Source organism: Sturnira hondurensis, unplaced genomic scaffold, assembly GCF_014824575.4.
Source record: "Sturnira hondurensis isolate 20B ecotype Veracruz unplaced genomic scaffold, ASM1482457v3 Scaffold0001509, whole genome shotgun sequence".
In the NCBI taxonomy this organism is placed as follows: domain Eukaryota; kingdom Metazoa; phylum Chordata; class Mammalia; order Chiroptera; family Phyllostomidae; genus Sturnira; species Sturnira hondurensis.
Genome location: NW_028074140.1, coordinates 1,414,732 through 1,437,009, shown reverse-complemented (window position 1 = coordinate 1,437,009; position 22,278 = coordinate 1,414,732). Strand labels below are relative to the sequence as shown.

The window sequence follows — 22,278 nt, the reverse complement described above, 5'->3', positions numbered from 1 at the left end:
CAAATATATAAATATAAATACAGGCAAGTGATCTAAGCAGCCATTCATTGTTCTGTTTTCATGTAGGACCGTGGGTAGAATTTAGGTTAAAAATGGATTCTGCTAAGCACGTTTCAAAACTATTATTATCTCCTATATTTTACCTTAGAAAAAACTGACCTGCAGAAGAGTACCTTTTTTAAAATTAAAACAGGAACTATTCACAACCTATACCATGCTGAAAGTTCCAGGTTACTGCTCTCATATTCATTTCTGAGCTTCCCAGCATTTTTAGAGATGCCTCAAGTCAAAAATCGTCATGAAACAATAAGGCGTCACAACTAGACTCCCTGCTCACCTTCAAACATCAGCTTTTAAAATGAAGGTGTTATCAAAGTGTGGACACACCCACTGCATCACTACTGGGATTAGGTTCTGATTATGCAAATCTAACGCGGCCAGGCGGGTGAGTTTACAGCCTCAAAGGCGGCACGGAGGAAATCCTGCCTCCCCCTAGGCTCAGGCCTGGAGTGTGTGCGGGCGTCGCGGCGGGCAGGAACTCCCAGCAGGCTTCGCCAAAGGGCGAACCTCGCCCGAAACTCCGGAAGCATTGGCGGGAGAGACGGGAAAGGCCCCGGCATCACCCGGAGGAGCCCGGGGCAGCCGGTTGCTCCAGCACTACCGCGGGTACCACGCGCCTGAGGGGAAGCGGCACTGTAACCCTGCAGCATCTCGCGAGATCTCGCCACCTCAGCCTAAGTACTGCGCGCTCAGAACTTAAAAAAAAAAAAAAAAAAAGCCAGCAGTCTAGATCCTCCAGAGCTGCCCGTGTGGTGGCAGCTGCCGCGGGAATAGCAGCAATCCGTGTGCGCCGAAGCAGGGCCCGCGCGCCCATTCGCCAGCCGCGCCGGGCGCCGTCGACAGCCAGGTCTTCGGTGGCTCCGGCTACCGTCCAGTAGACGCGCAGCCCTAGGGGCGGGGAGAGAAGAAGGCGGCCGGGGGGCCTGCTCCTCATCTCCGCAGAGCGGGGCGGGGGAAGGAGGTGGAGGAGTGGGAGGAAGGCGACGGAAGAGGAGGTAGCGGCGCGGAGATCTTCCCGGCGACAGCGGTCAGGCGGTGCGCTGCTACTCCTCCATCGCGCTGCTCGCGCTTGCCCGAAGCTCAGCGCGGACTGGCTGGACACGATCCCTGCGCGGGCAGTTCTTGCTCGGGGGCGCGCAAGACCCCGGGAGGGCCGGGGCGCTGGGGGAGCGTCCGCCGGGCGTCACTGCGGGACCGCGGGTGGGCGGGCTGAGGGGTGGAGGAGCCACGGGCCCCGCCTCCCGCGTGCTGCAGCTAGAGCCGCCACTGCCGTGGCCCCGCCGAGGCTTTAAACAGCGGGGCCCGCCCCGCGCCGGCTGCACTCTCGCGCTGACTGGGCTGCGAGCGGCGGAGAGCCGGCAACCGGGAGAGTGACCCCCTCATCAGGCGTTGCGACCGCGGAGGGCGTGCAGCCCGCGACGTCCGCCGGGCTCTTCGGGTCCGCCGAGGGTCGGGCGGTGATGGAGCCGAGGCCTACGGCGCCCTCCTCCGGCGCCCCTAGGGTGTCTGGGGTCGGAGAGACGCCGCCAGCCGCTGCGCTAGCTGCCCCTGGGGTGGATCTGCCTGGCGCGGCTGTGCCCTCGGTGCCGGAGGATGCTGCGGCCGCTAGCCGGGGCGGCGGCGGGGTCCCGGGCGAGGGCGTAGCGGCGGCCGGGGACGGGCTGGGCAGACCTCTGGGGCCCACCCCGAGCCAGAGCCGCTTCCAGGTGGACTTGGTTTCCGAGAACGCGGGGCGAGCTGCCGCGGCGGCGGCTGCAGCTGGTGTTGGGACGGGGAGCAAGGAGTCCTCCGTGGACGGGAAAGCAATCGGCGAAAGCGGGCAGGCGAAAGGCAGTGAGGAAGCCAAGGGCCGCTTCCGTGTGAACTTCGTGGACCCAGCTGCCTCCTCTTCGGCGGAGGAGAGCCTGTCGGATGCGGCGGGGGTCGGAGGCGAAGGGCCCAATGTGAGCTTCCAGAACGGTGGGGACACAGTGCTGAGCGAGGGCAGCAGCCTGCACTCCGGCGGCGGCGGCGGCAGTGGGCACCACCACCACTACTACTATGACACCCATACCAATACCTACTACCTGCGCACCTTTGGCCACAACACCATGGACGCCGTGCCCAGGATCGACCACTACCGGCACACAGTAGCGCAGCTGGGCGAGAAGTTGCTCCGGCCCAGCCTAGCGGAGCTTCACGACGAGCTGGAAAAGGTGAGCTCTCCTGGCCCTCCCTCCTTCCCCAACCACTGGTTCGCGCCGACCGCGGGATGTAGCCGCTGGCTCCCCACCGGTGAGGTTTCGGGATTGGACGTGCACGACTTGCTGGCATCTCTGGATTCAGCTGTCAAGGGTGGAATTGCAGAGGAATGTAACTTAATCTCTTAAAAGTTTGCAGCGGGTTAGACTAGTTATGTGATACAGGAGAGACTGCATTTAACAACTTTCCTCATGCAGTTATATTGCTCGTCTGTGCTCGTTTCTTACCTGACCTTAACAATTACCGTCCCATTGAATGAGTTACGCTTCTGGACCCTGGGAAGGGAATGTGCAGGAGATATAGGTGAGGACGTCAGTCTGTAGAGAAGAGCACACCTCCATCTATGTTAAAGATTGTATTGTAGGGCTCATGTACACCCATTAGGGGTCCCAAGAATGGGAACTTTAGTGTTTGAAGGAAACAATCTTAATTGTGTTTGTGGTCCATGAATTATTAAAACCAAATTCCTTCAGTCTTTAATATGCAAAGATCATAAATCTTGGTGTTCCTGGTAATGACATAAATCCATTTTTAATGTAAACCTTTTGGGAGAGGACTATTTAAAAAGGCGGGGAAGGGGGCACAGAGCCCGGGAGGTGGGGAGGAAGAGAGAGAGAGAGATTGAGAGAATGAGTGGTCTTTTTTTTTTTTTTTTCCTGTGGCAGAAGTCCAGAAAGACTTTCTGGGGTCTTGCATAAGTAGGTAACACTTTGTGAAGAGAAAGTCATCCATATATCGTTTCTGTAATTCTATTTTATGACCATATACGACTTTTATCTTTTATTTCTTTATGGTACAAAATTGTGATTTCGAGACAACATTGATGCTTTTGAAATTCCATCAATTAATATTTAACTTTTTTATGGGTTGGGATTACTTGAAGTTTGCTTTTGCAATGTGGAATGACCACATTGATGGAATTTGGTGAATGCAGAGTTGGTACCGTATGGGTTGAAAAGATCACAAACTTGTGGACAAGTTTAAATGTAGAAGTATGAAATTTCTTCTTGATCTTATATGGTTATTTCATACAAGAATGTATTTGTCCCAAAGTTTGATAATGTAACATTCATACAGTTTGAAATAATTCTCTCAATGCTTACATCTTATTGAATAGAAGCCTGACATCATTTAGCTTTGAATAATAGCACTCTTTTGTTATTCCATTGTGGTATTTTGTTATATTAGAAGAAAAACAGTTTTTATAACAGTTACTCATACTCAGGTAGTTTCTCTCAAATCTATTATTTTTTCCTTCCAAAACTCAAAATCTTTATAAAGTTGATATGTACCTGGTAATTTTTCTTTTTTTTGAGAGAGAACTTTTATTATTGAAAATATCAGATTTATAAAAAGAGCTGAGTAGTTTAGCAGTAAAACACTTTATATTTACCCGTAAGTTCTAGAAAGGCTTTTTACGTTGAAGGATGTTATTCCTTGAACTTGTATGCTTCCCAGGAAAATGGTGTTATTTTACATTAAATTTCCTCAGTAACAAGGCATTTGAAGTTCTCCAAAACTTTGGCGCTTTTTTGTGTGTGTTTATTTTGGTGTTACTGGGCCAGTTTACAGTGCCTAAAAAAGAACACCTGTATTGTAAGCTGTATAGGAGTCGGAGTCACCCAGCTTTTCAGTCTCAGCTTTTTCAGCTTTCAGGGTTATTATGAAGACAAGAAAATGCACATCATGTTCAGTGCTTGAAAAATAACGGCTAGTGTAGTTACAATTTCAATCTTAATATAATAATATTGGCCCTTCCGAAAGTATCTAAACTCTGTGATTCCAATTTTAGACCCTCTTAATTCCTACATTATAAGATGAATATAGTATGTACAATGTTATATTTAGAGTTTCATTTATGCAACAAGTGGTATAGTGAATTCTTTGTAGTTTTTTATATTCTACCACTCAGGTCCTTCATGGCCAAACTGCCCCCCGCCCCCGACGTCCCCCCCCAAAAAAACCATTTATTAGGTTAACTAAGCATAGAATATAATATTGAAGGTAATTTTGCTTAGAAGTTAGCAAATAGATTAAAGAAAAGTTTCGTGTTAAGGAGTGCATATCTGGCTACACCACTGTTGAAGGAGGGCAGGAGAGGGGTGATAGCACTGGTTGGGCAGATCCTAAAGTTGTTTTACATCCTGTCTAGATTGAGTTCTGTTTCCTTAAAATCTCTTCTAATGCTCCTGGCTCTCAGTGAACCAGATGTTATAAAATGTTAGAATTTTATAACATTTAATTTAGCACTTTATTGATGATCATGGAGTATAACACTTTGGTCACTAAATACTTAATTAAGGATCTGCCATGGGTCTGACTCTGTGCTAGGAACTATGGTAGAACAAAAGAAGTGAAAACACAAGCTGTCAGAAACTTAGGGGAATTTGTCTTCCTTCTACTTGAATCCTTTTCATTGCCCAGCACTGTGATTTTTTAAAGTACTTTGCCTGAAGATCCAACTGAAGGGGATTAGTTAAATATCCATGGTGTATCTTGCTGTGTTATCCAGCCATTCTAGGGCCAGGACTCATGAGTTGTCTGTTATCGAGTATTTACTGGTGAGAGGAGTTTCTTAGCTGTTGGACACATGGATGTGGCACTGCAGGATGAGGCAGTGATTAGGGGAAAAGATATTGACCCAGTTTAAACATGCATTAACCAAATAGTTGTACATATAACACAGTTACAACCTTTTAATTTTCAGTGCTCAGGAACCAAAGTATAGGTTGCTAGTGAGGATATAATAGGACCTAATTTTAATTGTGGTTGGGGAGAGGCCCTGGCTGGCGTAGCTCAGTGGATTGAGCACGAGCCTGTGAACCAGAGGATCACGGTTCGATTCCCAGTCAGGGCACATGCCCGGGTTGCAGGCTGGTTCCCTGCAGGCCAACTCCCAGCAGGGGACCCACGAAAGGCAACCATACATTGATGTTTCTCTCCCTCTCTCCTTCTCCTCTAAAGATAAATAAATAAATAATCTAAGAATTTTAAAAAAAAATTGTGGTTGGGGAGGTCTTTTTCAAGAAGTGTGACATTAAAGCACAAACCTGAAGGATAAGTTGATGATAGGGCAGGAAAACATTTGAGGTCATAGCAACAGCATATAGAGGTTGTAAAGTGAGAGAGGGATACATCCAAAGAACCATAAGGAAGCCAGTGTAAGATTTTACTATACATGTAGTTGGAAGTGATTGAAGTATTTTGTGTGAGGTACCAACATGATCTGTTTTAACATCTTTGGCTGCTGGGTGAAGAATGGATTAGCAGGGGCAAGAGTCCAAGCTATTAGTGTGGTTTGGGGTACAGAAAATAAGCCTTGGTGGCAGATTGAATTGGATGTAGATAGGTTGGACATGGGAGTGAAAGAGAAGCTGATCCCCACGTTTTGGACTTGAGTACCTGAATAGATGGCAATACTTCTCTGAGATGAGAAGGAATAGATATTGGCAGGGGAGGGAGGGTAAAGAAAGAATTCTGTTTTGAGTAGCCTGTAAGACATCATAGTCCATGAATTTTTATGAGGGAGGAGGGCAGAAATGTGTGTGTGCCACGTGTATGTATTTGTGTATATATAGTGTCTAAGGTTGTGTATGAAATTACCTAAGGAGAGTGAGTAGATAAGAAAACAGGTATAGGCTCTGGGAGTGAGCCTAGAGAATGTCTAAAGGTATGCTAGGAATCGGGACACTAGCAAAGGGAATTAAGGGAGTTACGGTAGGCTGGTCATAAATAGATAGCTAGGAGAGTAGTGTCAGGGAAACTGAGAGAAAAGTTTTAAGCAGAAACTCTTCAAAGCTGATGCCAGTAATAGATTTTTTAAAAGTACTTTTAAAAAATACCCAAACTAGTGATTCCTGCCCCTGCAAGAAGAAAAAATGTAGAAGGGTAAAAAAAGACGTATTTGATGAACAACTTCAGCTTGTATAATGGAATGCATGATTATTGAATGCGGAAAAGTGTGGTCGGTAGACAATCCATAATAGCTCCTACTGGGTTTAAAGCATCATTGAAACAAGTTTAAAAGGTAGCATTACCTTAACATGGTTGTCTTTGGCCAAAGCTTGGGAGCCTTTTGCTGGTGATAAGTCAAGTCTATGTGGCCTATTTTCAACCTTTTTCATTAATCGAAATGGAATTAAAGAGAGCACCTATATCAAGTATCTTTTATATTTTATGAGCTTGTTGAATTTTAAAATTTATTTCTTAGGAAATAAAATGATAATGGTGATGATAAAATGGGCACATAGAAGCTGAAGACACTGCTTAATGTCACTCACAGAAAGTGGTGCCAGAAAGGTGTCCCTGTGGACTTATATACGAAAAAGAAGATGAAAAATATGAACAGTGAAAGGACAGCAAACTCACAGTTATTACCAACCACACCTAAAACAAAAGCAAACCAAGAGGACAGCTAGATCAGGAGTGGAACCATAGAAATGAAGAACACATGGAGAGTTAGCAACAGGGGAGTGGGAGGAGGAGAAGGGGGGAGAAGGCACAAAAAATAGCATAGACGGTAGGTAGAAAATAGATAGGGGGAGGGTGAGAATAGTGGGGGAAATATGGAATCTAAAGAACTTGAGACACGTGGTTATAAACTAAGGGGGGGAGAATGGTGGGGGAGGGAGTGTGCGGGTGGAGGGGAATGAAGGGGGGAATAGAACAACTGTAATGGTATAATCAATAAAATATATATTTTTTTTAAAAAGGTGTCCCTGTGGAACGCGCCCACACCTTTCTTTCCCCTTTCTTTCTCAGCATGTGTCTCTGCTCGCTTCCTCCTAACTTCTGAGGGTCCCTGGGAGACTTGCTACCAGAGGGGCAGTGGGCGGCAGCCCCTTGTCCTGGGCTAACCCCCAGACTTGTCTCCAAGGCCCCCTTTTCTCTGACTCTTCCTGCTTTGGCTCACTTCTGTCACAGGGACTTTTACTTCTTAGTGAGTTCACACAGCCCAGTGTGGCTCACTTTTTTCCCCAACGTCTGGGGAGCCAAAGCAGAGTACCGCCCTAGACTCACTTTTGTTGCTTCTTCTATCCTAAGCCCTTCCTTTGTTTCACTGTCCCCAGCTTTAATAAATGTACTCTCAAAATAAATACATAAGAAGGAGGAAAGAAAGTTGTGCAGAGTTTCACACCCAGGTTTTTCTGATTCTAATGCCAGAATGTAGTAATTCCCCTTTCTTATCTCTTATTCCTGCCTGTCCCCCAGACTGTCCCTGCGGTGGCAGGGATGCTGAGGGGGACGTGTTGGGGATTACACCATCACCTGCCTTCTATGACCTCCCAAGGGGGTAATGATTACATAACAGAGAAATGAGGAGGAATTCTCGTGATGATGTATGATACGACCATCTCTTTTACTGGGATCTGAACCTGTGTCTCCTTCATCTCCATACAGAGAATAGGTACTTAATAAAGATATGTTCATTGAATGTATCAGGGTGGATAATCCCTCCCACTTAACAAGGACTTCCTGTAAAACATAAACAAGTGTGTTATCTCCTGACTCCAATAGCTGCTTCGACCTGGGCTGTGTTGATTCTTGGGCAAGCAGCGCCACACACTACTAATTACTTTAGTATGTAGCTTGAGTTCTTAAAGGTCACCCTAGAGGAACAAGGATGAGCCACATCCCTGAGGTTAGGGAGTATCGAAGTTCCAGGAGTGAGTCAAAGTGGGGTCCTGATAAGAAATGCATGCATGTGGTAAAGTCACACTTTCACAGTTTTGCCAGAGACTTGACCCTGTCAAACCCATGCCACCAGAGATTAATTCTGTTTTATCCATAATATTGTATGCATTCCCTAGATGTGGAAGCATCATCTGTACACTGCCATCAAACTTGATGTGTCTGAATGTATGTGTATTTGTCTTCATGCTCACATTTGCAATTCTGTGCAGTTGGTATCTAAAGGACTACAATAATATCTCTTGGTTATGTATCAAGTGTGTTTGTTTTCATTAATTTTTAATTTTGTGTTTAATATATGTGTTTGGGAAGTTGTAGTACTAATTGGATTGGTTCCATTTCATTAGTATTCATTGAAGTGAAATGAATATTAATTTGATTATTCAACAATTCTTATTGAGTACCAGCAGCACTGTTCTACACTAAGTGCTGGGGATACAGCCATGAACACAGCAGAGTTACAGGGCTTTCATTCTGGTAGTAGCACATGAGAAAACAAAGGTCACATGTAATTGTGAAGAAAACTGAAGGTGGGTAGATGGTGATGGCTGGGGTGGGTCTGCTTTGGAGGAGTCAGAGAAAGCCTCTCTGAGAGGTGAGCAGACACTAGAAGTGAGGAAGGGAGGAGGTATCTAGGGGGAAGAACAATCTAGGGAGATGAGCAGCAAACACCAGGACCCTCAGATGGGAGTGTGCTTGGTGTAATCGGGAAACAGGGAGACCAGCTGGGCTGGGGTGAGGAGGCGGAGAGCTACAGGAGAGGAGGTGAAAGCAGTAGTGAGGGACAAACACTGGAGAACTGTGTAGATCATGATAAAGACCTAGGATTTTACTCTTGAGTGATGCAGGGAGCCATGGAGGGTTTTGAGCATAGACTTGATGATCTGACTTACCTTTTTAAAATACCAGTCTGCTCTGTGGAGGATGCATTATAAGAGGGTCATGGTGGAAGCTGTGAGACTGTTAGAAGCCTATTGCAGTATTTCCGTCAAGATGATAGGACTTTTACTAAGGTAATAGTGTGTGATATAGTGAGAGGTGTTCACATACTGACTGTGTCTCAAAGGTAGAATTGTTGGGATTTGCTGATGGTTTGGATGAAACGGTGTATAGAAAGATCGGTGCCAGGGTTTTCCTGTTTAGACTGGAGTATTTGGAGATACAGAAGACTGTGTGGAAGAGCAAGTTTGGGAGGTGGACTCAAGAGTTGGATTTCATTTTACAAATAAGTTCTACAGTGGGGTAGACACCAAACTGCAGCTACTGGTTAGTGAAATAAAAGAACTTAAAAGTGGAATTTAAATAATTGTATAAAAATGTCCTTTTATGCTACAAATTTAGGTAAAGCCATGAAAATCAGTAGTTTTTCAAAGGAATGGGGAAGTAATACATGGATTCCACTAAGTGAAAGTGTTGGGGATGGACAGCAAGGAAAACTACTTAAAATACTGAAGTTAAAAATATATCAGTGTTTTTAGCCCTGGCTGGTGTAGCTCAGTGGACTGAGCGCGGGCCTGAGAACCAGACGATCATGGTTCGATTCCCAGTCAGCGCACATGCTTGGGTTGCAGGCCAGTTTCCAGCAGGGGCCAGTTCCCTGCAGGGGATGCACGAGAAGCAACCATACATTGATGTTTCTTTCCTCTCTCCTTCCCTTCCCCTCTAAAAAGATAAATAAATAAAATATTTTAAAAAAATATCAGTGTTTTTAAACAGAAAGTAATTGGCTTTCTATTTAAAATATGAAAGCTATCATTTGCCAGTGGCTTTGTTATTCTAACACTTTTCATTAGATCCAGTACAAGTGTTGTCTTAAAGCCATTACATAAACTGTGGTCCTGGTAAAGAACTTGGGGATTTCTAATTATAAGAAGGGGAAAACTTGAAAGCAAAAATAGTTTAGCAAACTGTTGTCTCTCTGCAGAAGCTAATTACGGGCTGGTGTGTTTGTATTACCCTCGGGCTCAGAAATTTCTCTGCCTTAAATGTTTACTATGCTGTTTCTGAACATTCACAAATCAGATATTGATTTAGGTTAAAAACCACTGGCATTGTTCTTTCCTGAGTTGGTGTTAAGTTCTTATAACAATGTAGCTTTGAGTTTAGCATGCAAATCATTTTGGAGGGTAGGTGGCTTGGTAGGGCGGGCTTGATTACTCCAGTGGGGGAAGACTTAGAGGATCCATGACCATCTGCTGTAATATGACTTCTACCCCATCATTTTACCTAAGTAACTCTTTGAAGTCACTAGTCACCTCCATCCTTATCACCAATACCAGGACACCCCAGCAGCATTCAACCTTCCAGCAGCATTTGATGCTCTTTTGAAGTCTTATCATTTCTTTGGCTTCCGTAATACCACTCAGTCTTCATTTTTCTTCTCTCCGCGGCTCGTTCAGCCCGGTGTCTCTTGCAGTTTCCTTTATTTTTAAATTTAGCCAGCCTCAAGGTTTGAGTCTGGCTTTTCTTCTTCCTCTGGCTTCTTTCTTCTCTTCTACGCTCTATTCTCTGTCTGTAGGCTAATGACTCCCAACATTTTGTCTTCCACTCCATACGCCTTTTCTGAGTTTTAGGCACCCATTGCTTGCTGAACATTTTTGCTTTGTATCTCAAAGGCACTACAGACTCACAAACTTATGATTTCCTCCCCCCCCCCCCACCGCCGCCGCCACCGCCCCTTCGGAAGCAAAACAACCCAGGCCTTCTTTCAGTGGGTCCTATGTCTCCGTGAGTGGTACCACCATTCATCATATTGCACAAGTGAGAAACCTGAGCCATCCTTGACACTTTTATTCCTCCATATCCAGTCCATCACCAAGTTTCCTATCACCTCTATTTCCTAAAAACTCCTTTATCTTCACTGCTGCCATCCTAGACCCAGTTGTGGAATGTCCCCCCTACAGTAGCCTTTTGACTGGGTTCCCTGAATTCACCGTGCCCTGCCATCACTATTGTACCCAGAATGATCTTTTCAAAACAAAGTTGGTTATGTCATCTCTTGGCTTAAAACTAGCCCTGCACTGTCTAGCTCTGGTCTCCTTGTTCTTCAGTGTTAAAATTACTCAGTGGCACAATACCTTTGGCCATTTGTGGTACTATCCACAAACTCTTCCTCCCTGCCCCCTCATACACACAGTTAACTTTTCAGTTTAACTATTTCACTTTAATCCTTATTTCCTGAGAGAGGAAGCCTTATTGTTCTCCAGTGTAGAACAAATCTCTTTTTCCTTAAAGTTCTACTTCATTTAGTGGTAGTATATTTATTCATGTGGGTGAGTCAACTGGAACTGAAGTCAGGCTCCATGAGAAGCAGACTATGTTTGTGGCTGTTTTGTCATTACGTTTGTAGTGCCCTGACTCAGGCAGTGCATATGGAGTAATATAACAAGTTTTTTTAATGAATTAATGTAGTACAAAAGAATCTTAAACTCTTTTATATGTCTTATGTTTGTTATCTTTAATCTCTGTGGTTCATTCGACAGGTAAGTGGCCCCAATTTGCACAGTTGGAGTTTAAGGCACAGAGGAGCTAAGTGACCTGGTAACCTGTACAGGATTATAAGGCCTGTGTCTGGCAGAACCAGGGTTGGTAACATTCTGACTTCCAATTGGTGTTACTTCCAAAGATTTGGGCTCCTGAGTTTCATTCTATGGATATATCTTTTCCTAGTAGAAAAGTCTTCAAAAAGAAATATTAAAAATTTTTTGAAGATATTATTTATTCATTTTCAGAAAGGGGAAGGGAGGGAGAAAGAGAGGGAGAGAAACATCAATGTGTGGTTGTTTTGTGTGTGCCCTCTACTGGAGACCTGGCTTGAAACCCAGGCATGGCCCTGGCTGGGAACTGAACAGGCAACCCTTTGGTTTGCAGGCCCAGCAGCCCTCGATCCACTAATGCACACCAGCCAGGGCTAAGAAAGTTTCTTACAAATGGAATTTAGCTAAATTTTTTATTCCATTTTATCTGCCTTTTTGTATCCATGTCTCCCAAAAGCATGACCTAAATTTGCAAATGTTCTAGGGTTGTGTTTTTTAATACTGTAACCACTAGTCACATGCGGCTGTTAAACTCAGTTTAAATTCAATTTAAGATTTGGTTCAATTACTTGAGTCACATTTTAAGTGCTCAATACCCATACATGGCTGATGGCTATTATATTGGACAGTGGAGATGTAGAACATTTCCATCATCACAGAGGTTACTGTTATATAGTACTATTTAGGGAACCTTTTCCCTTTCCTCTTTCCTCCTTTTTCTTCTTTTCTTCCACATTAGTCACTACTAGGTTAAAATCACTAGCATCCAAATTTCCTTTTAATTTTGCATGGGATTCTTTCTTAAAGGTTTCTAGAACATATCGGGCCCTCAATGAAGTGTTTATTGAGTCAGTGGAATTTATCTTTTTCTGTCTGAGAATTGAAATGTCTTTAATTGGAAAGGCTGTATTGAATTTCTTAATATGGTATAAATTGTTAGTGTTTCTAAAGCACTCTTAAGCTACATATCTATATTTGGTCTTCAAATCTACATTTGGAGGAGATGGGTTTTCAGAAAGTCTTGGTAGCAATCTCATTTTGGAAGGTTGTGATTTGCATAAAGCCACATAAGTAATACTTGGTAAAGCTGAAATTTTAAAAGATTTTATGTATTTTTAGAGAGGAGAAGAGAAGGAGAGAAACATCAATATGCAAGAGAAACACAGATCGATTGCCTCCTGTCCACCCCCAATTGGGGACCTAGCAACCCAGACATATGCCCTGACCTGGAATTGAGCTGGTGACCTTTCCGTTTGCAGGATGGTCCCTAACCAACTGAGCCACACCCCTGGTCAGGGCTATGAGGCTGAGTTTTTTTGAATAGGCCTTTGTCTTCTTATCCTTTTCTTCTGGACCAGTGATTCCCAAATTTCTAAAAGAATCACTTGGAGAAAAATTAGACTTCTCTCTTCCAAAGAATGTAGAGGCAGCTTTTGAAAACCTTTCTGGTGATTCCCGGAAAGTCAGGTTTGAGACCAAGTATCCTAGACATGGTGTGAGTCATAACTTTGGTTGCCCCTATGGCGGTAGCACACAGTTATTTTCTTTACTCGACTTTGGAATACCCCTGTGGTAGACAAGTGCTAACGATCAAAGAGCTGGCTGTAACCATTCGACAGCTGTAGACTAAAGTGTATTAAGTTGCCCATTATTGAACATCTGCCATATTTCAGGAGCTCTCTGTTGTCTGGGCACAATGACCTTCCAAACCAGGTAGTTTACAGACAGACAAACTCAGAGGCTAATAGCAACTTGCCCACAGTAAGTCTTAGATGCTGGACTTAAACCTAGGCATGTTAATGAAAGCTTGCACATCAGGTATTAGGACAAACATACATGTTGCTTATTAAGTGGTGTGTTAAGATCCTACAGGGAATTTAAATACAAAAGTACTGTTAAGTTTGAATCCTTACTAGTTCATGTAGAATTATTGAGCCTAGATATTACCTCTTTTTATAGAGCCTAATGGTTTCAGCTATAAAGCAATTGGTCTTTACTATTTTGAAATTAAGCTTTATGATAATTATTCTCAGTACTGGCTTACCTATACATTTCTAGAAATAATAAATTTGGCTTGGAGAAATTACTATACTGTCCCACCTATTTCAGTCTTAGTCATTTGGCAGATTTGCTGGTCATAAAGCTGATCTGGTAATTAAGCAGCACAACAACATGACAACCAAAAAGATTTTAAATCACAGGGATTCACCACATCTGCACTGGGGACTATATAGTTACACTTTGTACATAGTTATAAAAAATATGGCTCTCTGGTTTCCATAACCAGGGCAGGTTAGAAGGGGAAATGAACACTGGGAAAGATGGATCCAGAGATAGCCAGCATGTTGTACAGACAGAAGATAAGGAAAGCAGAAACGGAGTTCTCAGAAAATAGTCTAGAAGAGCCCTTAGTGTCGACCCAGAGATAGGACTTAAGTTTGGATTATTGCAGCATTTCTGTGTAACATTGTGCTGGCACAAATGAACAACAGTGTTTATAATCTCTTTTTTTTTTAGATTAAAAAAAAGATTTTTAGAGGGGAAGGAAAGAAGGGAAAAAGAGAAGGAGAGAAACATCGATTGGTGCGTCTCATATGTGCCCCAACCCAGGCATGTGCCCTGACCAGTATTGAACCAGCAACCTTTTGCTTTGCAGGATGATGCCCAACCAACTGAGCCACACTGGTTAGGGCCAGTGTTTATAATCTTGATAAAAAATAGAGTCAACAAAGCACACATTTTTGGAAAATCAGTCTGAAATCATCCCAGAGCATCAAATTTTATTTTATTTCATTTTTTTAGCATGCATCAGTCATTTAAAAAAATTTTTTTATTGTGGAATGTCAGATTTTAAAAGGCTGAGGATTAATCCTTTTCAAAACCAACACTTAAAGAATTTATTCCAAGAGATGTATTGTGCTTTATTTAAAAATGTTCATTTTATTATGAAGAGAAAATACTATAGAAGGGTTGGAAAATAAGTTAAATACTTTAAATTCTTAACATTTTTGTACCTTTATATATATATCTTAAACTATAATTTTTGTATGCTACTCTTCTTGCCTAGCATTAAATAACTTATTAGTAAATAAGTAGTCAGAGTTTTCTATGTCACCCATAGTGCTCTTGTATTTAAGTGAATGTTTGCATGTATGAACTATATGATACATGTATCATAACTTCTATTTTCTCTTTATAGAATGTTTAGTCCACTTACATTTATTGTGATTTGGTTAAGTTAGGCCTGGTATTTTGCAATTTGTTTTTTGTTTTCTTTTCTGTTTTTCATTCCTCTAAATTTTTTTAGTATGACTTTCTACTTATATGTCCTTTTGCATTATTATTTTCGTGTTTACTCTACTTAGAATTTTGAATTTCTTCAGGTAATATATGGGAACCATAGAATAGATTACTTTTCTTTCCTTAGGGCTCTAGTTGTCATAGAAATTATAAACACAACAATACAATGTTGTATGTTTGCTTTCAGTAGTCATATGGCTTTGAAAGAGAAAAGAAAAATAGATACCATATGGGATTTATTTTTGTTCTTCATTTCCTCCTGTATATCTGTGTTGCTATCTGAGTACTTCTTCCGTGATTACTTCTTGTAATGGAGGTCAACTGGCAACAAAATTCTTTCAGTTTTTGATTATTTGAGGATGTCGTTATTCATTTCACTTTTGAAAGATAATTTTGCTGGATGTAAACTTCTTGGTTGATGGGGTTTTCTTTGTTCAGTGCTTTGATAAACACAGTGTCTTCTGGCCATCATTGTTTCTAAGAAGGAGAAAGCTCATCTCTATATATATTGTTTTTAAGATTTTCTGTTTACCTTGGCTTTCAGCAATTTGACTTGCATAGGAGTGTTTCTCTTTGTGTGTATTCTTGTTGGGTCTGTTAAGTTTCTTAAATTTGTAAGTCGATGCTTTTCGCTGCTTCCTCCTTCCTCCATCTCCATTCTGCTGTTGAGTCCATCTAGTGAATTTTACATTTTAATTATTGTGATTTTCAGGTCTACAATTTCTAATTTAAAAAAATTACCTTTCATTTCTCTGTTGAGCTTACCTCTCTGTTGCTCCCTGGTACCACATTTACCTTTAAGTTTTGAACATGTTTATTATACTTAGTATGAAGTCATTGTCTCCTAAATCCACCATATCTGGGCCTACTTGGGGTTAATTTCTAATGATTGTTTTTTTCCATCTGATTATGGGTTATATATTCCTGTTTAGTAATATTTTGGCATGAAAACTGGAAATGTAGATAATACATTGTAGTGACTTTAGGTTGTGGTGGTTGTTTATATTCTTCTAAGGATTATTGTTTTCTGTTGTAACAGGTACTTGCCTAGGTTTAAACTTCAAACTGAGTCCTCTCCAGCTTACTCAGTAGCAGATGTCTCTGTTCTACTTTATGGTTTCTATCTGCTTTTTTTTTAAGCCTGGCTCCCTATACCAAATCTCAGTTGTCAGCTGAGATTTGGGGCTTGCTGTTGGTATTATTCCATTTTTTCCTAGATATTCCCACGTAATTTCCAGTTCTTCTGGGTTTTGGACTCTCTTCTCTGATGGCTCAAGCTAATAAGGCTTCACCTATAGCCTTCCAAGTTACACATATCTAGGGAATGCTCTCAATTTAAAAAGGCAGTGAACTCAGGAATCTCACCCAAAGCAGCTCTGTCTATCTATCAAGAATACCCATATTTACTTTCTGGTCTTTCCTTTTTGTCTGTTTGCCCTAGGTTCGTTCCCATGCATGCATAGCCAAGCTGTTAGTCATGAATTTGAATCTTGGTCTTTCCAGTAATATTTGTGTTACCTTCAGAAAAAGGACTTACCATCCCTTATGCTCAGTTTCCTGCTATAGAAAGTGATACTTCATAGTGAGAAGTAATTACATGTTCATGTGCGAAATACATGAAATACCAAGTGCATGCCATGCACTAAATATAATTTTTGTTATCATGTGTTTATCCATGTACATTGTTTCTATAATATTCTGCCCATTAATGATGCCATTAGTCATATATTTATATTCTTGACAACTTTTGGTTTTTATTTAAAAAAATAAGACATTTTGAAATGTAGGTCACATTGCTATACTATCAATACTGGAAGGTACAAATTTTCTGGTAACTTGAATTAAAATGTTTTTAAGTTGTTGGTTTGTTGACACTAGCATGTTTTATGGGTTTGAAATACATAATTATGCTATTCTTAATGCATTCTGTTGTAACTCAGTCTTGAATGATCAGTGAAGAACAGGATGGGCTAGGAAGAGGACTGAATTCGTCAGCAGTTCTGACTTGGTTCATTGTAAAGTCACATGGGCACACCATCCACTTTTATCTGAGGCACTTGAGTTTGGGCTTTGCATTAATGCCACTGGATATTAATAGACCATTGTTAACCAGAGCAGATTGGATTCCTGTAAAACAATACTTTGTTTTGAGAGAGTAGTCTGTATGGGGAGCATTACACTGAACACACCAATCACCGACAGCACGGATAGGAAATGTTGGTAGTTTGGGGATGAAATAATGGCTAGTTCTTGATGAAAAAAATGTTAGAATAAACTCAGCCACTTTGGCATCTAAATTTGCATATACATGCATCACTTTATTACTCATTGGGCTGTTTCATATTAATTTAACAGTTTGGGTTACCTTAGTATTAAGCAGATGCTATCAAACCACATTAGTTTTTATCTTTAAAGTATCTTTATTAATGCTTTATTAATACTAGTTCAGAGGTTTATTTATAGGATTTAATAGCATTTTTTGGTGAACTTTAAACATTTTTGAAGTGCAACTTTGGGTTTATCTAAATCAATACTAAGATGCTCGTAAACAAAACAATAAATTCTTATATATTAACAGTGCCCTGAAATAAAGATTCCTAGTTCTTTAGCTGTCATTAACAGAGATTTAATTTGCTTAACTAAAGCTGGACCCAGAAGTTTAGCTTCTATTCTCAGACTGTGCAGTCCACCATGAACCTAGCTGGCCTAGCCCAGATGTAGTGTTTATCATTTGCCACCGAAGGAAATAGGGAAGGGAGAAAGCTGTGGCTTACCAATCATGTTTTTAGTTATAGAGAAGTTGCAGAACATTTCTACTAGTGTGATCTGTGATCATCAAAGCCGCCTTCTTTACACTATGTACAACTGACTTGCCAGTGGCATAGGTGTTAAATCCTTTCTCACCAGGCAGAATGGTGATGCCATGTTTATATGTAAAGGTCATTGTGGACTTCCGCCAAGATGGAGGCATAGGTGGAAACACTGTGCCTTCTCCCACAACCAAGTTTGAATACAACAAAGGTTTGGTGAACAAAGACGCAGTCAAAGAACAGAAAATTGAACTAGACGGAAGGCCGACAACAACCAACCTTTCAACCGGACTGGTAAGAGGGGCGGAGCCAGCAGTGGTGCAGGGACAGGCAAGAAAGATCCCCTGACCCTAGGCACCTAGGCAGCCCTGCCTCGCTCCGGCGGACCCAGTGAGGGCTCAAGGCGGCGGGCTGGCTGCGGTCACACATTCGCATGCAGATAAACCAGCAGAGGAGTGAGCAGTGAGACATATCGCACAAGCCCCAGTGGTGAACCCAGCAGAGGCGGGCTGACCACAGTCGCACATTCACGCGCAGTGGGACAGACTGCGTGGGCCCAGGCAGCGGCACAGGGGGCTGCCATTGCTTTCCTTTGACCCCGCCCCCACATATGCGTCACAACCCAGCAACTGAGTGGCCTGGCCCTGGTGAACACCTAGGGCTCTGCTCCTCATACGTAACAGGCATGAACAATCCAAAATATGGCTCAAGAAGAACTCAAAGCCCCAGAGCCAATAACTCTAAGCGAAAAAGAAATAGCGAATCTCTCAGATGCACAGTTCACAACACTGGTAATCAGGATGCTCACAGAACTGGTGGATTTTAGTCACAAATTAGAGGAACATATGAAGGCTAAACTAATTGAAATGAAGGGAAATGCACAGGAAACCAACAGTGATGGAAAGGAAACTGGGACTCAAATCAAGGGGGTGGACCAGAAGGAAGGAAGAAATGACCAAACAGAAAAAAGTGAAGTTACAAGGATTCAAAAAAAGGAGAGGCTTAGGAGCTTCCAGGACATCTTTAAACGTTCCAACATCCGAATTATAGGGGTACCAGAAGGGGGAAAGAAACAGCCACGAGTGGAAAACTTATTTCAACAAATAATAAAGGAGAACTTCCCCAGTCTGGCAAGGAAATAGACTTCCAGGAAATCCAGGGAGCTCAGAGTCCCAAAGAAGTTGGACCCAAGGAGGAACACACCAAGGCACATCATCATTACATTAGCTAAGATTAAAATGAGGGAGAGAATCCTAGAAGCAGCAAGAGATAAGGGGACAGTCACCTACAAAGGAGTTCCCATCAGACTGTCAGCAGATTTCTCAAAAGAGACCTTACAGGCAAGAAGGAGCTGGAAAGAAGTATTCCAAGTCATGAAATCCAAAGACCTACAGCCAAGACTGCTCTATCCAGCAAAGTTTTCATTTAGAATGGAAGGGCAGATAAAGTGCTTCTCAGATAAGATCAAATTCAAGGAGTTCATCATCACCAAGCCCTTATTATATGAAATGTTAAAGGGATTATATAAGAAAAAGATGAAAAATGTTAACAGTGAAAGGACAGCAAACTCACAGTTATTAACAACCACACCTAAAACAAAAGCAAACCAAGAGGACAGCCAGATCAGGAGCGAAACCATAGAAATGAAGATCACATGGAAGGTTAGCAACAGGGGAGTGGGAGGAGGAGAAGGGGGGGGAAGATAGAGAAAATAAGTAGCATAGACGGTAGATAGAAAATAGATAGGGGGGAGGGCAAGAATAGCAGGGGAAATATAGAATCTAAAGAACTTGAGACATGTGGTCATAAACTAAAGGAGGGGAATGGTGGGGGAGGGGGTGTGCAGGGTGTAGGGGAATAAAGGGTGGAATAGAACAACTGTAATGGTATAATCAATAAAATATATTTAAAAAGTCATTGTTTTTGTTTTATTTTTCCAGAGGTCATCTTAAACTCTGCCAATATCAAATTATTAGAAGCTATGTAGTAGAGTCTAGATGAATGATGTTTTGCAGTGTTTATTTTTATATATTTGTTCAACATCCAGTTATTTAAACTCATGGCATGGGCAGTTATAATAAAAGATCACTTTATTTCTTGTTTATAATAATAGCCAAAATTTACTTAGCATTTAGTCTGTTAGTATCAGGCAGTATACCAAACACTTAACACATTTTTGTTACTCTTTTAAAAGTCTTTCTTTTTATTGTGGAATATAGCAGAGAAAAAACCCCATAAATGTATAACCTAATTAATGACCACCACCCAGAGCAAGAAGCAGAACGCTGCTGGCGTGCCTGGCTGTTAAGGTGATAATTTCCTTGGGCCTTTGTCCTGATTTTTCCCCCCCAGAATGGCTTTTACTACTGTTCTGGATTCTTGAACAGCATTACAATTGACCCTTGAGTAACACAGTTTGAACTGTGCTGGTCCCTTTATATATGGATATTTTTTCAAGAAATCCTATACACGTATTTTTCTTATGATTTTCTTAATATTCTTTTCTCTAGCTTAGTTTATTGTAAGAAAATAGTATATAATACATATACAAAATATGTTTTAATAGACTTAATTTATGTTATTGGTAAGGCTTCTGGTCAGTAGTAGGCCATTAGTAGTTAAGTTTTGGGGGAGTCCAAAGTTATATGTGTATTTTCGACTGCTCAGGGTTGGTGCCCCTGATTTCTGCACTGTTCAAGGGCCAACTGCGGGATAGTTTGGCATGCTTTAAAGTTTTATATAAATGAAATTATACCAGACATTTTTATCTGCCATCTTTTGCTCACTGTGTGTACTTATAATTCATTCATTTTCATTGCGATTTCATTTTTATTCCATTGTATGAGATGCTACAGTTTATTTGTTCTTCATGAGAAGAAGCTGTGTGTGGGGTGGATGGGGAAGGAGGAGGCTACTTTTAAGCTAAGACCTAAAGGGTAAGAAGGAGCCCAGGCATGTTCATAGTATATTACAGGTAGAGGGAGCCACAAGCAGAAAGTCCCCTGGGAGAAAATACTTTAAAACCAGTATTTCAGCAATAAAGGAATATTGTTATCTAATTAAATATTTTAGTTAGAACTCTTTTAGTAATTTTCTAACTTTAAGGATAGGAGTTTAAGTGTATATAAAAAACTTAAAGGAAAATTAATAGAAATAGGAAAGTGGTGTATGATTTGAAAAATCTAGAAACTTCACTTCTAAAACAGACTACTATATACTTTTAATCATAGGAAATTGTACTGTGTGGTAACAAAACCACACAGGATGAATCTCAGTAATTCTGTGTGGATAATTTTATTTTTCAAGCCTTCCTGAAAGGGTGTGGGTCCAGAGGTTGCAATGGTAAAGGATATAAGGGAAGCAAAAACCTACTATGACCTAGTATAACATTTGACTGAAAGGAATTGCTGGTTGAGCAGCTAATGTGGGTTTTTAATTGGGAGGAAAAAATTCTAGGAATATAGAAACGGAATGATCAGCATATTTTACCTACCCTCTCTACCACAATAGCGTCCAAGTAAACTTCCACAGTTAAAATACACATATAACTTTATCTAGTACACAGTTTTGTACTTAAACATTTGACATGCCTTCCAGGTGGATTATGCATGGACACCAGTCTCCACGGGCGATCCAATGCAGCTGTCTGTAACAGTCCTATAGGGCAGAGTGTCACAGATGCTGTGGACCCTGGAGGAGTTTCTACAAAGCACAGTTTTTAAAAAAATTTCCTTCTGGTGCCATCCGGTGCAGATTTTTTGTTGTTTTTATGAGGCCCACATCAGAAGCCTTGAGGTTTGGATGCAGAGGAAGAAGGGAAAGGTGAAGCAAAGTAAGGAGTGCAAATAGCTGGGGAATTGGGAAGTTTGAGCAGGATGATTTCCTGAGTTGGGTGATTTGTCTGTCTTCTGTTCCCTTGCTCAAAGTAGATACCTAAAGTAATTTTCTTTGGCTCACTTTGACATGTGTAATTCTACCATTTGGAAGATTCTCTGCCACATTAATAGATACATGATTTTGGGTAAGTTAACCTCTCAAAAAACTGTTTCCTCATTTGTTAAGGGAGGGAAATAGTACCTACCCCTCAAAGATGTGCCAATTCAGGAAAATAGGACACCAAGCATTATGAAAATGTCTGACACACAGTAAGCTTTCAGTGAGTAGTATTTGTTATTAAAGTAAGCCAGACAGATTATGAGGGTCTCACATACTAAGAACTCTTTGTTTATTGCTTGGGAATAAGTAACCAAAACTTAGAGATGTACAACCAGATTTTATAAGAAACTCTTGTTTCTTGAAGACAGAAAACTATTTCATTGTATCTTGCAAATATCTTGTTCTTATTACTTAGCAAAAAAAAAAATCTGGTGTATATCACAGTAAACTTGAATTGGATTGGAGTCTGTGTGAGGTTTCACTTCATCCCTAAATATGCAAAGCCAAATTATTTTTGAACCTACAAACCAGTTCTTATCCAGGATAGAATTGGGATGTTCAGTTGATGTGGGAAAAAAATCATCCCTTTTCCCTGTTGTGTTTTCTGAGTGTTGGTGTAGTTAGAGGAAATTGTGATGGGATTGCTCAGAAACACATAGAAATAAAGTGTATTTAACTACTAAACAGGTTTTCCATCTTATTTT

The 22,278-nt window shown here is 41.5% G+C and overlaps 1 protein-coding gene across 1 annotated transcript in view; it reads left to right on the top strand.

The window, feature by feature from the left end:
* Nucleotides 1-1,051: 1,051 nt before the first annotated feature.
* The window catches only part of SLC12A2 (solute carrier family 12 member 2), a 97,340-nt gene continuing 76,113 nt past the window's right edge, over nucleotides 1,052-22,278 (top strand). The window contains exon 1 of the mRNA XM_037028452.1: nucleotides 1,052-2,255. Coding sequence (XP_036884347.1) covers nucleotides 1,521-2,255 — 735 coding nt within the window. The 5' untranslated portion in view covers nucleotides 1,052-1,520. The remainder of the gene's footprint in view (nucleotides 2,256-22,278) is intronic.